At 41.2% G+C, this 15,298-nt stretch overlaps 1 protein-coding gene across 15 annotated transcripts in view; it reads left to right on the top strand.

Annotated features, from left to right (window-relative positions):
• Nucleotides 1-15,298, top strand: part of CLASP1 (cytoplasmic linker associated protein 1) — a 310,377-nt gene that overhangs the window by 193,369 nt on the left and 101,710 nt on the right. For 11 of the 15 annotated variants that reach the window (XM_030916261.1, XM_030916263.1, XM_030916255.1 and 8 more), the window contains exons 15-20: nt 6,108-6,167; nt 6,946-7,023; nt 8,824-8,991; nt 9,534-9,583; nt 10,346-10,513; nt 12,409-12,456. In XM_030916261.1, the coding sequence (XP_030772121.1) occupies nt 6,108-6,167; nt 6,946-7,023; nt 8,824-8,991; nt 9,534-9,583; nt 10,346-10,513; nt 12,409-12,456 (572 nt within the window). The remainder of the gene's footprint in view (nt 1-6,107; nt 6,168-6,945; nt 7,024-8,823; nt 8,992-9,533; nt 9,584-10,345; nt 10,514-12,408; nt 12,457-15,298) is intronic. The other 4 variants (XM_030916265.1, XM_010367499.2, XM_030916256.1 and 1 more) reach the window with 1 other exon arrangement.

The raw sequence follows: 15,298 nt of genomic DNA, 5'->3' as shown, positions 1-15,298 counted from the left end.
GAATCCTTCACTCTAAGATTTAGAGCCCAGATGACCTTTGCCAGCTGTTTGCCTTTTTCCCTGGGGTGTCATGTTGATCCTGCTGGGTTTCTATGGGTACAGGACCCTCTTAAGCATGCAGCAGCTCTGTATCTGTATTTGTCGTTTTAAAATTTATTTTATTATTTTTAACAAATTGGCCACAGACTGCCGTTTTAAAAATTTTTTTCCTTTTCTTTTATTCCTTTCCCTTTTGTTCCCTTCCCCTTTTCTTTTTCTTTCCCTTCTTTTCCTTTTCTTTCCTTTTTCCTTTCCTTCCTTCCTTTTTCTTGCCTTTCTTCCTTTGTTGCTTTCCTTTCTTTTCTTTCTTTCACCTGGGCTGGAGTGCAGCACACTGTAACCTCAAGCTCCCGGGCTTCCAAGTAGCTGGGACTACAGGCACACACCACCATGGCCCACTAATCTTTTTTTTTTTTTTTTTTTTTTCTTTTTTACTGTTTTTAGAGATGAGGGTCTCATTCTGTTGCCCAAGGATGATCTCAAACTCCTGGGCTCAAGCAGTCTTCCCACCTTGATCTCCCAAAGTGCTGGGATTATAGATGTGAGCCACCATGCCCAACCTTCATTTTTTTAATTGGCAAGTAAAAATTGTGAAGACTTACAGTGTACAACATGCTGTGTTGATAATATGTATACATTTTGGAATGGTTAAATCAAGCTCTTTAACGTGTATCACCTCACATACTTACTTTTTTGTGGTGAGAACACTTGAAATCTCTCAGCAATTTGAAAGTATATAATATGTTGTTACTAACTATAGTCACCATCACTATGAAGTACAATCGATCTCTTGAACTTACTCATATCTACCTGACATTTTGCATACTTACATCTCCCCGGTGTCCCAACCCCCAGCCTCTGGGAACCACCATTCTTCTTTCTGCTTCTATAAGTCCAACTTTATTTGCTTTAGAGGTGGTGCTTCACTCTATCACCCAGGCTAGAGTGCGGTGGCACACTCATGGCTCACTGCAATCTCTATTTCTGGGCTCAAATGATCCTCCCGCCTCCGTCTCCCAAGTAGCTGAGACCATAGGTGTGTGCCACCACACCCCCAGCTAATTTTTAAATTTTTTATAGAGATAAGGTATCACCATGTTGCCCAGGCTGGTCTCAACCTCCAAAGTGCTGGGATTGCAGGTGTGAGCCATTGCACCAAGCCTGAGTCGACCTTTTTGGATTCCTCCACACATAAGTGAGGTCATGCAGTACTTGTCTTTGTATGCCTGGCTATTTCTTTTAAGGTAATATTTTCCAGGTTTATCTGTGTTGTCTTAAATGACAAGCTTTATGTTGCTGTTGTTGTTAAGACGAGTAGATGCTGTTGTGTGTGTATGCTGCGCCATCTTTATCTCATCTGTTGAGTAGATGCTGTTGTGTGTGTATGCTGCGTCATCTTCATCTCCTCATCTGTTGAGTAGATTCTGTTGTGTGTGTATGCTGCGCCATCTTCATCTCCTCATCTGTTGAGTAGATTCTGTTGTGTGTGTATGCTGCGCCATCTTCATCTCCTCATCTGTTGAGTAGATGCTGTTGTGTGTGTATGCTGCGCCATCTTCATCTCCTCATCTGTTGAGTAGATGCTGTTGTGTGTGTATGCTGAGCCATCTTCATCTCCTCATCTGTTGAGTAGATGCTGTTGTGTGTGTATGCTGCGCCATCTTCATCTCCTCATCTGTTGAGTAGATGCTGTTGTGTGTGTATGCTGCGCCATCTTCATCTCCTCATCTGTTGAGTAGATGCTGTTGTGTGTGTATGCTGCGCCATCTTCATCTCCTCATCTGTTGAGTAGATGCTGTTGTGTGTGTATGCTGCGCCATCTTCATCTCCTCATCTGTTGAGTAGATGCTGTTGTGTGTGTATGCTGCGCCATCTTCATCTCCTCATCTGTTGAGTAGATGCTGTTGTGTGTGTATGCTGCGCCATCTTCATCTCCTCATCTGTTGAGTAGATGCTGTTGTGTGTGTATGCTGCGCCATCTTCATCTCATCTGTTGAGTAGATTCTGTTGTGTGTGTATGCTGCGCCATCTTTATCTCCTCATCTGTTGAGTAGATGCTGTTGTGTGTGTGTATGCTGTGCCATCTTTATCTCCTCATCTGTTGAGTAGATGCTGTTGTGTGTGTATGCTGCGCCATCTTTATCTCCTCATCTGTTGAGTAGATTCTGTTGTGTGTGTATGCTGCGCCATCTTTATCTCCTCATCTGTTGAGTAGATGCTGTTGTGTGTGTATGCTGCACCATCTTTATCTCTTCATCTGTTGATGGATACTTAGGTTGATTCCCTATCTTGGCTGTTGTGAATAGTCTTGCAATAATCATGAGAGTTCAGGTATCTCTTCATACTGACCGCATTTTTTTGGGATATATACCTAGTAGTTGGTTTTAGATCCATCTCATTAATAGCTACATGAAAGACAAAAAGAGAAAAGAGGAATAATCCAGCTATCTAAAATCATGAAAAAAGAAATTTATACCTTCCACTGGAAAAAATGTAACTCCATACTGTGTGACTCAAGTGTGTACCCCCGGGGAATGCAGTCTACCCTTGACCTAGGGTTCAGCTTCTCCTGGGGTTAGCATGGAGCAGCTTCAGCTCCCCCTAGAGATGAGAATGTAAAGTCAGCACACCAGAGAGATGATTGTGAACTTCAGAACCTGACCAGCATCAGTTGAAACATTCCTCTCCCACTTACTCGTCTGACTCATTAGGTATAAGGGTACCCCTCTATAAGGTTTGGAGGATTCAGTCATTAGGTAAAACATTTAGTGAAAGCTTAATTTGTTGCAGCTGTGGCTGTTGTTATTTTCATCTTGCTGTTGTTTACATTTCGCTATTGTTAGGTTTCCAAGAGAAATTCAGAATGTGTTTTTCCTTGCATAAGGCAAAATTTCTCTAATAGGATGACACAGATCTTTGTTGTGGAACATTGCAGGATGTTTAGGGGATTCATCATCTTGGGCTGCCATTACAAAATACTACAGACTGGATGGCTTGAACAGCAGATTTATTTCTCACAGTCTAGAGCAAGCTTATCCAACCGTGCAGCCCAGGACAACTTTGAATGCCCAACACAAATTCGTAGACTTTCTTAAAACATTATGAGATTTTTTTAAAGCTCATCTGCTATCATTAGTGTTAGTGTATTTTATTTGTGGCCCAAGACAATTATTCTTCTTTCACGGTGGCCCAGAGGAGCCAAAAGATTGGACACCCTTGGCCTAGAGGCTGGAAGTTCAAAATCAGCACGCCAGCAAGGTCAGATTCTGGTGAGGACTCTCATCCTGGCCTGTAGACCAGTGTTCTCCTGTGTCCTCACATGGCAGAGAGGCAGAGCAGGGTGGGAGGGAGGAGAGAGCAAGCTACCTGTTATCCCTTCCTATAAGGACACTAATCTCATAATGAGGGCCCCATTATCATGCCTCGTCTAAACCTCATCACTTCCCAAAGGTCCCATCTCCAAATAACCATCACATTGAGAGTAAGGACTTCAACATATTAATTTGGTGGGGCAGGGAGATAAAATTCACTTCATAACATTTAGCATTTCTGGCCTTTGACACTAAATATGAGTAGCACCCCACAGTCATTGTGACAATAGAAATGCCGCCACCCTCACCAGTTTCTGAACCACACACTCAGATTGTTGTTTCTGTATTTAGCCAGTGGGTGTCAGTCAGAACTGTATGTCTTAATGCTGAGAGAAGTAATAGGGACCGTCTTGCCCAGTCCCTCTGCCCTCTGCCCTCAGAAAGGGAGAGGGAGCTCAAGAGTGCGGTGTAAGCAAAGCAGTGCACCTTCTGTTACATATACAGCCTGCACTCAGCTTGGCTTTGTAGCATTGGTAACAAATGGATTACACACACTCTGACATTATCATATATATTGTGGAATTAGGAGTTCAGATACAGCAGTGATTAAAGCTTGCTGATGTTTTCCCAAGAAGCTTCATAGATGGGTTAAAAATGAGCCACATTTTGAAAGATGAGTAGGAATAAGTGCAGTAAAGAGCCAAGAAAACCCAGACTGGGAAATGCCACAGGCAAAGAGGTGAAAGTAGAATAAACGTGGTCTAGATGGGGCAGGAATAGGGAAGGTGATGGTGAGGAGTGGGGCTGTGTAGTTGGTGTCTTATCCTTCGAAAAGACTTGCTCTACCCCTCTGGCCCCACCACTGCCAGCCCTAGGACCAAGCTGCATGGCTCTCCTGTGAGCTGCTGGAGCCCCTTGCATTCTAGCAATGTGACTGTCTCTTTTGTTCTGTGGGCTGTGTCTTGGTTATCATTGGATCTCCAGCATCTGACATACAGTAAAGGGTTAGTAAATAATTATTTTTATTTATTTATTTTTGAAACAGGGTCTGACTTGGTTGCCTAAACTGGAATGCAGTGGTGCAATCATAGTTCACTGCAGTCTCAAACTTCTGGGCCCAAGCAACCCACCCACCTCAGCTTCCTAAATAGCTAGGACTTTATTAGTGCATGCCACCATGCCCAACTAATTTTTTTTTTTTTTTTTTGAGACAGAGTCTCGCTCTGTCACCCAGGCTGGAGTGCAGTGGTGCAATCTCGGCTCACTGCAAGCTCTGCCTCCTGGGTTCACGCCACTCGCCTGCCTCAGCCTCCTGAGTAGCTGGGACTATAGGCGCCCGCCACCACACCCGGCTAATTTTTTGTATTTTTAGTAGAGATGGGGTTTCACTGTGTCAGCCAGGATGGTCTTGATCTCCTGACCTCATGATCTGCCCACCTCAGCCTCCCAAAGCGCTTGGATTACAGGCATGAACCACCGCACCTGGCCCAACTAATTAAAAAAAAAAAATTTTTGTCTCGCTTTATTGCCTAGGCTGGTCTCAAACGCCTGGCTTCAAGTGATCCTCCTGTCTTGCCCTCCCAAAGTGCTGGGATTACAGACATGAGCTGCTGCTCCCAGCCTTGATGTATAGAATGATTGTGTATGGATTATAAGTTGTGAATTGGGAAGATTGTAGGAAAGAAAGACTGGTCATTTCTTTAGAGAAAGATTTTACTTCTGATTGTGTGTTCTTGAATGGGTTCCTAGGACTATTAGGATTTATTCATACAAAAATAGAAATGCTAGACTTAGGAAAAAGAAAATTTTATTTGTTTGTTTGTTTGTTTATTTGACAGAGTTTTGCTCTGTTGCCCAGGCTGGAGTGCAGTGACACGATCTCGGCTCACTGCAACCTCTACCTCCCGGGTTCAAGTGATTCTCCTGTCTCAGCCTCCCAAGTAGCTGGGATTACAGGTGCCCGCCACCATGCCGGGCTAATTTTTGTATTTTTAGTAGAGACGGGGTTTCACCATGTTGGCCAGGCTGGTCTTGAACTCCTGACCTCAAGTGATCCGCCCACCTTGGCCTCCCCAAGTGCTGGAATTACAGGCATGAGCCTCTGTGCCCAGCCAGAAAAAGAAAATTTTGTAGAGGTAGAACCTGAAGTGGTGATGTAATCTAAATTGTTTTTGTGCACAAATCAGACCAAGAAAAATCATAAAAGTGAAAAGGCTTACAGAAGAATGCTGAAAGGTTGGTCAGAGGAAAGCACAGTAGTTGGAGAAAATTCATTGTAAGCACTACTTAGGGCCTTCTTAGCGTGAAAATATAGAGAGCACTTAGTTTCTCAAGGTACTTTTAACTTTTTTTGTGCAAAGCATTTTCTGAAATTAATGCAAAGACCTGATTCTGTCGTGTTTGTTGATCTTCTGTGCATGTGTACATTTTCTATTAACATATTACTTAGGATAGTATAAAAACAAATGACAGTGGTAAGTCCTTTTAGTGATGTTGCCATAAAGTGCAAGCTTCTGATTGGACAGAAACACTTGGATCCTGTCCCTGTATCCCTGTGGTACCAGTAGGTGCTTCATTACTTTCATTTGCTTTGGTTTTTAGTCAGTTCTGATTCATTCTTTATGTTCCGTTTTTCTAATCATAAAAATCAGAAGAAATTTGCTAATTATAAAAAGCAGTATTGGGTCACTTAAGAAAAATGCTGTTTCATTTTCAGTAAAATATATATTAAGTTGTGTATTTCTTAATACTTTTTAGGCGCTGTTTTGAATTTTTAGATTTGCTTTTACAAGAATGGCAGACACATTCACTAGAACGGTGAGCATCTGATTTGAAACCATTTTTCCCTCTGATTTGAATCTTGAGAGTGAATGCTTTGGTGAGTGGTCCAGCTGGCTTTCTGTAAGAATGGAGGAATAGATGCGTTTGTTTTCATGACTACGTCTGTTGTTTTACTGATGTTGGTCACATAATATTCGCAGACACTTTTAGTGAATTTCACTGGTTGAAATACTATGTCCATGTGCATTCTGACAGCTGCAGAGCCAGTATAAACTCTGACTGACTCTGGCCCTGCTGCTTGACATCCCTTTCAGTTCCCATGAGGTGACTGTTTAAAGTTGCTGTTAGTAGACAAGTTGTAGCTGTTAGGTCCTTCAGGGAATTTCACTCATTTGAAAGTTTTCTTTTTCTCCCTCTGTATTTGGTGTAGACAGCCTATTAAATATTAAGGTCATTATCTCACAATTTCCATAGAAACTAGTTCTGATATGAAAAACACAAGATTTTGTTTTTGGGGTTCATAAAAGATTGAGCTGTAAGTGCAAATTTAAAAAAAATCAGCTTTTGTTTTTTAAAAAACATCCCACAAGAGAACAGAGTTATGAAAGTCTTTAGGTATGGGTGGGTTGGAGTGGAGCTTGGGTGTCGGACTGTAGGAGTGCTCTGCTTTGCCTAGCCACCTGGGAATTGACCAGCCTTGGCACAGAGACTCCCAGCTCCATGTTGCCATTTGGAAGTTATTTCTCCCACCTGGTTTCATCTGCATTAAACCATACATTTATGATTGTTACTGCTTTCTTTTCTAAATATCTAGACACATATCAGTATTAGCTGAAACAATAAAGAAGGGAATACATGATGCTGATTCCGAAGCAAGAATAGAAGCCAGAAAGTAAGTTTTTACTGTACACCACTTTTAAATTAACTATTTTAAATTAACTATTAACTATTTCTGTATTTCACATGAATTATATGGATTGCCTTATTAAAAACTTGTTAAGTTACTTGAACATATTTGTTAACCATGAATTTTAAACATGACCCCCAATAGGCCATTCTGGAATATTTCTGTCTTTTTTTATAACGTCACTCAACCTTGTGAATAAACAGGACTGAGGGAGACAAGAGAATGCTCATTTTTACATTCATCACAAATTATCACATAGCTCTGGAAGGCACTTGTATACATACTCAATGTATTCATTTATTCATTAAGCCATATTATAATCCAAAGCTGCTTTAATGATTTACCATGAAAAATCATGGCCACAGGAAATTCTCTCCCTGCAGTCACTTCTTTGCAAGCATCTGTGATTCCTTGGTGTGAATCATATTAAGGGGATTTGAATTGACCTAATGCCTGGGATTATCACAGTGATAACTTGCTATTTCTGTCTCACAAATGAGGTACTTTTGCCATTAGGACTGTTTCCTCCAATCATGTGGGCATGGCCTCTGTATTTGTTACCTCCTTGGAAATTTTTTTTTTTTTTTGAGATGGAGTCTCACTTTGTCAGCCAGGCTGGAGTGCAGTGACACAATCTCGGCTCACTACAAGCTCTGCCTCCTGGGTTCTCGCCATTCTCCTACCTTAGCCTCCCGAGTAGCTGGGACTACAGGTGCCCGCCACCACGCCTGGCCAAGTTTTTGTATTTTTAGTAGAGTCATGGTTTCACCATGTTAGCCAGGATGGTCTCAATCTCCTGATCTCATGATCTGCCCACCTTGGCCTCCCAAAGTGCTGGGATTACAGGTGTGAGCCTCTGCGTCCGGCCTTGGAAATAATTTCTGCTACTGTGACTGTAAATACCAGAAGTTTGATATTAAGACATTCTCTCCTGGGCAGTGCATTGATAACTGCTGCCAATGTTGCATCTGTGATTTTTTTTGAATTTACTCTCATAGTTGACCAACTCTCCTAATTGATACATGCTAAAATCTAATCTGCAACATTATGGTTTTACTTAGCTGCATTGATACATCCTGATCTAGTACTTGTTGCTCTTTGACTGCCTTCACAGTTAAATTATATTTCACTTGTTTCTGAGCTTATTATAACTATGCAGTGTTCATGCCAATTTTTTCTTGGCTGGTTTCTACCAAAATAAGTGACATAATTAGTCGTTGCTGAAAACTATTAGGAATGGATTTGTTAATGATCTGTTTATGCTGTTTTTATCCTTGTATTGGACCCTTCCCATCCCCAGCCCATTTTTTCTTGGTCTTTAGTCATAATGTGATACCGATTTCAAGTGGCTCTGAATATTTTAAAATTTTTCTTTTGCACATGTCACCTAAGGCAGTTTTAAATACTTTATATCAAGAGATGTGTAATTGAATTTATAATAGCTGCCATTTTAATGAGCCTGTCCTGTGTTCTAGGTATAGTCCTAGATGTTTAGCTGCACCTTCCCTAAGATTCCCCAGTTTTGCAAGTTAGACTCTTTAATTCCCATGTTATAAATGAGGCTGACGTTGAGAGAGGGTAAGTGACTTGCCCATTGTCTAAAAGACAGTAAAATTGTGAGGCCGGGATTCGTACCAGGTCTCCTTTGTTCACCCTCTCCTGCTACTATTAGCAGCTAAACTGAGGCTTCCAGTCCTTGAAAATCCTCTGTGGCGTACTCCAGAGTTCAGCGAAAGACCTGTTTGGATCCTTGGATTAGACCAGGATTTTGTGTGTTTCCTCCAGATGTTACTGGGGTTTCCACAGTCACTTCAGCAGAGAAGCAGAGCACTTATACCACACCTTGGAGTCCTCCTACCAGAAAGCCCTGCAGTCCCACCTGAAGAACTCAGACAGCATAGTGTCTCTGCCTCAGTCAGACCGCTCGTCTTCCAGCTCTCAAGAGAGTCTAAAGTAAGGGATTCATCTTTGCTTATCATTCATCTGAGAATTTGTGTTTAAAAGTTTGTCGCATGAAAACACAAATTCTAGCTATGTTTTTACATGTGTGCTTGTTACAACACCCCCTTACTTCAGGTAGATCCTGGTGCAAAGTAAGATACCACCACGGAGTGGTAAGAAATAGGTTGCTTTGGTCTCTACCATACTGTTTTTCAGTTAAATTTATATGGCAGTCCTAGAATACAGTTTAGAATAACATAAATGAATTGTGGAGTAGTGTGAACTGTACACACCAGTGCTTCAGAGTGAGTCTTCTCAGGGGATGCAAGTGTGAACCTGGAGACAAGTTTGGAAATGGAGGGCAGTCAAACTCTGCGACTTAATATATTGTCAGCTCTGCTCTGTGTTCTGTGTTTCTAATTTCTGTCTGTAGTGACTGTTTCACTCTCTGTGTTTGAAATAATTCTTCATTGTAATAATTTCCTGTTGTAGTTTGTATTTGTATTAATTCGGATAAAGTACATGTAATAAATAGTATACATTTTTACTTTTAGTCGTCCGCTGTCTGCCAAAAGAAGTCCTACTGGAAGTACCACATCTAGAGGTGAGACTGACAGCCGCGGAGAAGGCCTGTTCTCGGCTCTGGTGGTCTGTACTTGCAGCTGTGAGAGGCTGCCCAGGCACGGGAGGCCGGCAGCCTGCTCTCAGTTCCTTCATAGGCTTGAATGTAGCCTGCTCTGCCCTGCTCTGACTCTCCAGCAGAGCTCCGCGTTGTCAGGGCCACTCGCTGCTGAGGACAACATTGACGGGGTGACTTAGGAATGGAGCTCTGTGACCTTTTCTCCCCACCTCCCCTGCATGTTGACACTGCCACAAACTGCACCTCCTGTCTCTGATCCTTTGATGAGACAGTGAAGACATCTTGGTGGCATTTTGAGCAGCAGCAGCAGTGTGGTGGTGGTTAGTGGTGGGAGAGTGGCATGTTCCAGAAAGAGGAGGGTGTCTAGGAAAGAGGGCGTGGCACAGTTATGTCATTTCATGAGGAGACTCCATAGACGTGAGCATTTTTTCCGTATCTCACTTCTTCATAGCAAGCAGAAACATGGTCCATTTCTTTGGGGTTTATAGTCTTCAATTACAAGAAAACAAATGTAATTAATACATTACAGTTGAGGTCACTTTTAGTTTCCTTCAGCATTGAACTCTCTTCTGGGACCAGGAAAAACTGTTGGTCAGTTTTTTATGCTCCAACATTTGTTAAAACATGGTATTTGTTTTCAGGAAAGCAAAACAACATCAAATTTTAGCAGTGTATTTTCAAAATTCTATGTAGTCCTTATTCATATTTCCTCCTTTATCACTAAAGCTTCTACAGTTAGTACCAAATCTGTGTCAACGACTGGGTCCCTCCAGCGATCTCGAAGTGATATTGATGTGAACGCAGCAGCCAGTGCCAAATCCAAAGTCTCATCTGCGGGCACGACGCCTTTCAGCTCTGCAGCGGCTTTGCCTCCAGGGTCATACGCATCCTTAGGTAACCACACCACTGTCACCCTTTCCCTCCTGCACTGCTCTGCAAGAGATGACTCTTACCTCTTAGCAAAATGCAAAAACCCATGATTGAGGCAAGTCTCACTGTGGCAGGGCTACTGTTTAAATCTAAGTAGCTTTGTGCACTTGCTGCTGATCAGCCAGTTACCCTTGTTGAGTGTCCCTTTCTTTGGTGCATCATCTGTTTTAGTGATGAGTAAGTACACAGTACATGCGTGCTCGGAGGGTGGGTGGCACTGAGCACATCCTTTCCTCAACTCTTCCTCCTCCTCCATGGCAAGCCCAGCCACCTCCCATATTGTCAAAGCTAAGTTTTTTCCCCTTCTGACACTGGTGGGAAGCAGAGCCAGCAGGTTCAGTGAGGGATTCACCAAAGGTAGTGTAGTTAGGTATTTCACAATTTGAGAATATAACCAGAGCTGGCAGGGATCATCGGATTGGGTCGTGGGGAGTGGCAGGAGGAATCTGAAGGAATGTGATGAGCTCATGAATCAGCATAATCATGTCTGTGCAAATGAGTGTTGTCCTTCCATGTGTCACCTTGGGAGGAGCATGCCTTCTGAGGATTGCCCAAAAAAGTTTTTAAAAAATTCCTTTCAAAATTTTTACTGTCTCACATAGTGACAAATCAGCTACTTATATTTTTCAGCAAATGCTTAACACGTACTAAGTGTCAGGCTAATTGTTTGTTTCGTTTTGTTTTTGTAAGAGCTAATTCATTCAAAGCCAAAATCTGAGGACTTAGCTGGATTGGTTCTAGTTTAGATTTTATGGAAATGAACAAAATTTAAACTTCCTGAAATATTGAGGTGGAGTTACTCATGTAGCTTTCAAACACATTCCAGAGTCAGTTCTAAAACTAATGTTCGGAAAATGTTTTCAACATCGGAAGCACAGTGAACAAATAGCATTCAGAGAAGACTTTAGGGTCTGCCATTTATTAGCTCTGTGACCTGGGGCAGGCCATGGAATCTGTAAGTCTGTTTTCCATACCTGCAGATTACTTGTAATAATAGCCACCTATATGAGGCAAAACAAAATTATATAAAGGTTCTTTTTAAACTATTGCCCTGTAAGGTGGAAGAAAGTGTGATTGTGATAGGAACATTATTAATTTGAAAGACACGTGTTCTGGAACATCTACTCAGTCAGTCTTGTTTTTATGGAAATACCTCATACACACATGACAATTGAGAAGAAACAATGTCATTAAGAACTCTCTTTTTTAAATCGCTTTAACTATTCCAACATTATGTAGGAGTGTTGTCCATATGTAACCACTGAGAAAAGGAGAAGTAACAACTCTTCCCTCCTACACTGAATTAGTTCTGTTAATTTTAGTTTAGTTTTTCAGTACTTACCTATGCTTTAGTATATTAGATCCACCTTTAGTATTTGTAATTAGTGTTTGTTTCATTGCTGGAAAAAGTGAGTAAAAATCAGCCATTAGAGTACTCAGTATTTTTGTTTTTCTGTCTGTATTTGGAGTGTTTGAATATGACTGGTATAGACTTCCCCCAGTGCTAGTAAAAGCCCTCACATCTTTTGGTATGAGAATATGGAACTGACCCTTCAGAAGCACTGATGGTAAGTTTTCAGTCAAGTATTAACCTCTTCAAAGAACGAGACTGGAGTATTCAAATTCTCTGTTTCCTGAGAATTCTACCTCAATTTCCCTTATTTTGTCCCCAAACAAAAACACCAAAAAATTGAAATATAACACAATCCTAGTGAGAATTTGTTACAGTTGCTACTTAGGTTGGCACAAAATATAACACAATCCTAGTGAGAATTTGTTACAGTTGCTACTTAGGTTGACACATGACATCTTTGCAAAAGTGTAGCATTAAAGCTGATGATCCTTTTCCAAACTTCTAGAGTCCAGACACATGAGGGAAGACATGGAGTACATAGGCCTGGACTCAGGTACCATGCTCGACAGCTTTCGCTGCTGGACGTGTAGTTGGGATAGGCATTGCTAGAGCAAGCTTCTCTGAGCTTCTTACTTGGCTCTGCCCTTTGGGTAACTCTTTAGTATTTTATCTTCTAGTTCCTCCTCTCTGCCCTGTTCTGCTGGTACTTTCTTCCAAGAAAAAGGAACTCTTAAGAGGATTAGAGTTGGCTAAAACAAAAACCAATCTTTCTTTCAACTGTGGCACTACCCTGGGCTGCCCTTCTGTGTTTTATTTTCCAAAGGCAAAAAAACCGTTATGCTATGTCAAGCTAATTTCAATACAAGGCACACTTACTTGCTTCAGACTCTGCTTTGCTGTTGAACTTGTTTCCCTTTTAATTTTGTTTTAAATTGTACTTTTGCTTTTTTAGTAGCTAATAACATTTGGCTTTTTAATTTTTTGAATGTTACTAACTGTTCCCTGTTATCCCTTCCCTTGTTTTTAATTTGCTTAAAGATGGTACTACCACTAAAGCGGAGGGTAAGCGGTTTGTTTCTGTGATTGAGGTGTGTCTCACTTTCTCTGGTCCTCTGTTCTCACCGAGTGTTGCCCAGTACCCACTTGTCCTCACCAAGGTCCCTGCATGAGATGTTGCACGCTCTTCCTCCTCCTCTCTTTTCATTCTGTCTCCATTGGGTTTTTGCCCTACCTCTACCTGAGTTCTCCTTCCCTTTCTTGTTCAGTCTTTGTTCTTGTGAATTTTAGCACTAAAGTATGCTGTGCGTGGTTTTTCCTGCTGAGTCCACACTCTGGGGAGGAGCATCGATGTCACACTGTGTGCTGCTGTCCTCATGGACTGCCTGTCTTGGGTTTTATTACTCCTGAAGCACTACCTTAGCTTTTGTTTCCTTTTCTTTCCTTTTGTGCTTTTGTGGGCCTCTCAGGATTTGCCTTTCCTGTTTTGAAAGTAAATTTCAATGTCAATTATTCAGACTAAAGGCTGGTAAACGTTTTCTAACAGGTAATTTAAAGAAATTAAAAAAAAATTTTTTTTTCTCTCCTCTAAAGGTACTACTGACTTACATGATGCTATTTTTTATTTGTCTTACGGACACACACCCCATTCATTTATTTACTCTCATTCATCCCCTCATCAACCATGTATTAAATGCCTTCCATGTGCCATGTTCTGTACTACACACCGAGGATATAACAATGCTGAAAGAAACAGGCATATCCAAATCCACTTTATTTTCTTTTTTATGCCATTCTCAAGAAAGCTCTTCCTATTTTTGTATTACCTTTAGAATTTTAGACATAGTTGTTTTAGTCTCTGCAGGTTTTTGATAAGTGCATATAAGACAATATTATTCCTTTGCTAGATGGAACGCATGATAATACTTGAAGTAATTGAAATTTAGAGGAAGAGTCTCTGCCTAAATAGAGGCTTAGACCCACCAACCTTCAGGATAATTACTTAACAATTAGGAAGAGCTAGTTCATTTTCGTATATTATTTAGTCGCCCTAAAGGGCTAGCATGCAAAGTTGGCTGGGTTTAGCTTGCTGTGTGCAGCTCAGTTCCTGTAATCCATGTGTTACTTTCTAAGGGACTCATAAAGGAAAGATAGGAATGGATTTTTTTTCTTTTTAAAGGTGAACATGGTCCCAAGATCAGTCTTTCTTAAATTTATCACATCGTGAGAATTACTTGGATACTTACTAAAAATATACTCTTAGCTCCTTCCCCCTGAAGATGCTGATTAAGTTTGGAAGGAACCAGAGAATCTGAATTTCTACTCAGCCTCATTGGTGGTTCTTAGGGTTGGACAAGTTTGTAAAACAAAAAATTTCCAGAATTAAAATAAAGACAAGAAACCTCTGTCCTGATGAGCACGTCATGTCTGACAGCAGAAGGCAGAGGCTGGTGTGATTGAAAAGCTGGTTGATAATTTTCTTTGTTTCTTAAGCTGATATGGATAATTTTATGTTTCTCCTCCCCAAAGAAACAATCCTGAGTGTTTTCTCAGCCTTGCTGGGAGGGGAGAAGGAGAGTGGAAGAGAATAATGTAGATGAAATGGAAAGCAAAGACATTACGTGGGAAATTATATGTTTTTCCAGAATGTCCTGATTTCTATGCCTATGTAACAGAATTGAAATCAGCCTGTTGTTCCACCCACCCCTAGGATTTTTAACCTTTTTTTTTTTTTTTTTTTTTTTTTCCCATCAGTTCCACAGTCCTGAGTAAGGTCGGAATTGCCCTCTCAATTATTGTACAGGAGACTAACTCTCTGGTTTTCCTTCTGCTGGGAGAAATTGCTTTTATAGAGAGCTCAGACTCCGACAATAGAGACCCTTGCTGAAGAAGCACAGGGAGTGTCAGTATTTGTGTACAGGGGCTGCACAGGCTGTGGCAACACCTGGCTAGTCAAAGCCTGGAAAGACCTCTGAGTTTGAACACTTCTAGGTTGTCATTGTTCTGTTGGTTTCAGCAGTGAGACTGAGAGAGCCTGTTCTGTTTAGAAAAGCCACAGTGGTTTTTTAGGTAAAGTCTGCAGGAAATGTCACTTGGTGCCTTTTCAATATGAGTTTTCCACCTGCATTTTTGGAACCATTATGGGCCTTTTAAAAATTTATTAATAAGTCTCTTAAATATTTTATAATCTAGCTTATGAGACAAGATGATTTTAAAACAGTTGTATGCTCTAAATTAAAAATTTACAGGGTGGGTGCAGTGGCTCACCCCTGTAATCCCAGCAGTTTGGGAGGTCAAGCAGGTGGATCACCTGAGATCAGGAGTTCGAGACCAGCTTGACCAACATGGTGAAACCCGGTCTCTACTAAGAATACAAAAATTAGCCAGATGTGGTGGCA

Source organism: Rhinopithecus roxellana, chromosome 14 (genome assembly GCF_007565055.1).
Source record: "Rhinopithecus roxellana isolate Shanxi Qingling chromosome 14, ASM756505v1, whole genome shotgun sequence".
Taxonomy (NCBI): Eukaryota; Metazoa; Chordata; class Mammalia; order Primates; family Cercopithecidae; genus Rhinopithecus; species Rhinopithecus roxellana.
This window is presented reverse-complemented; position numbering and strand designations above follow the sequence as displayed.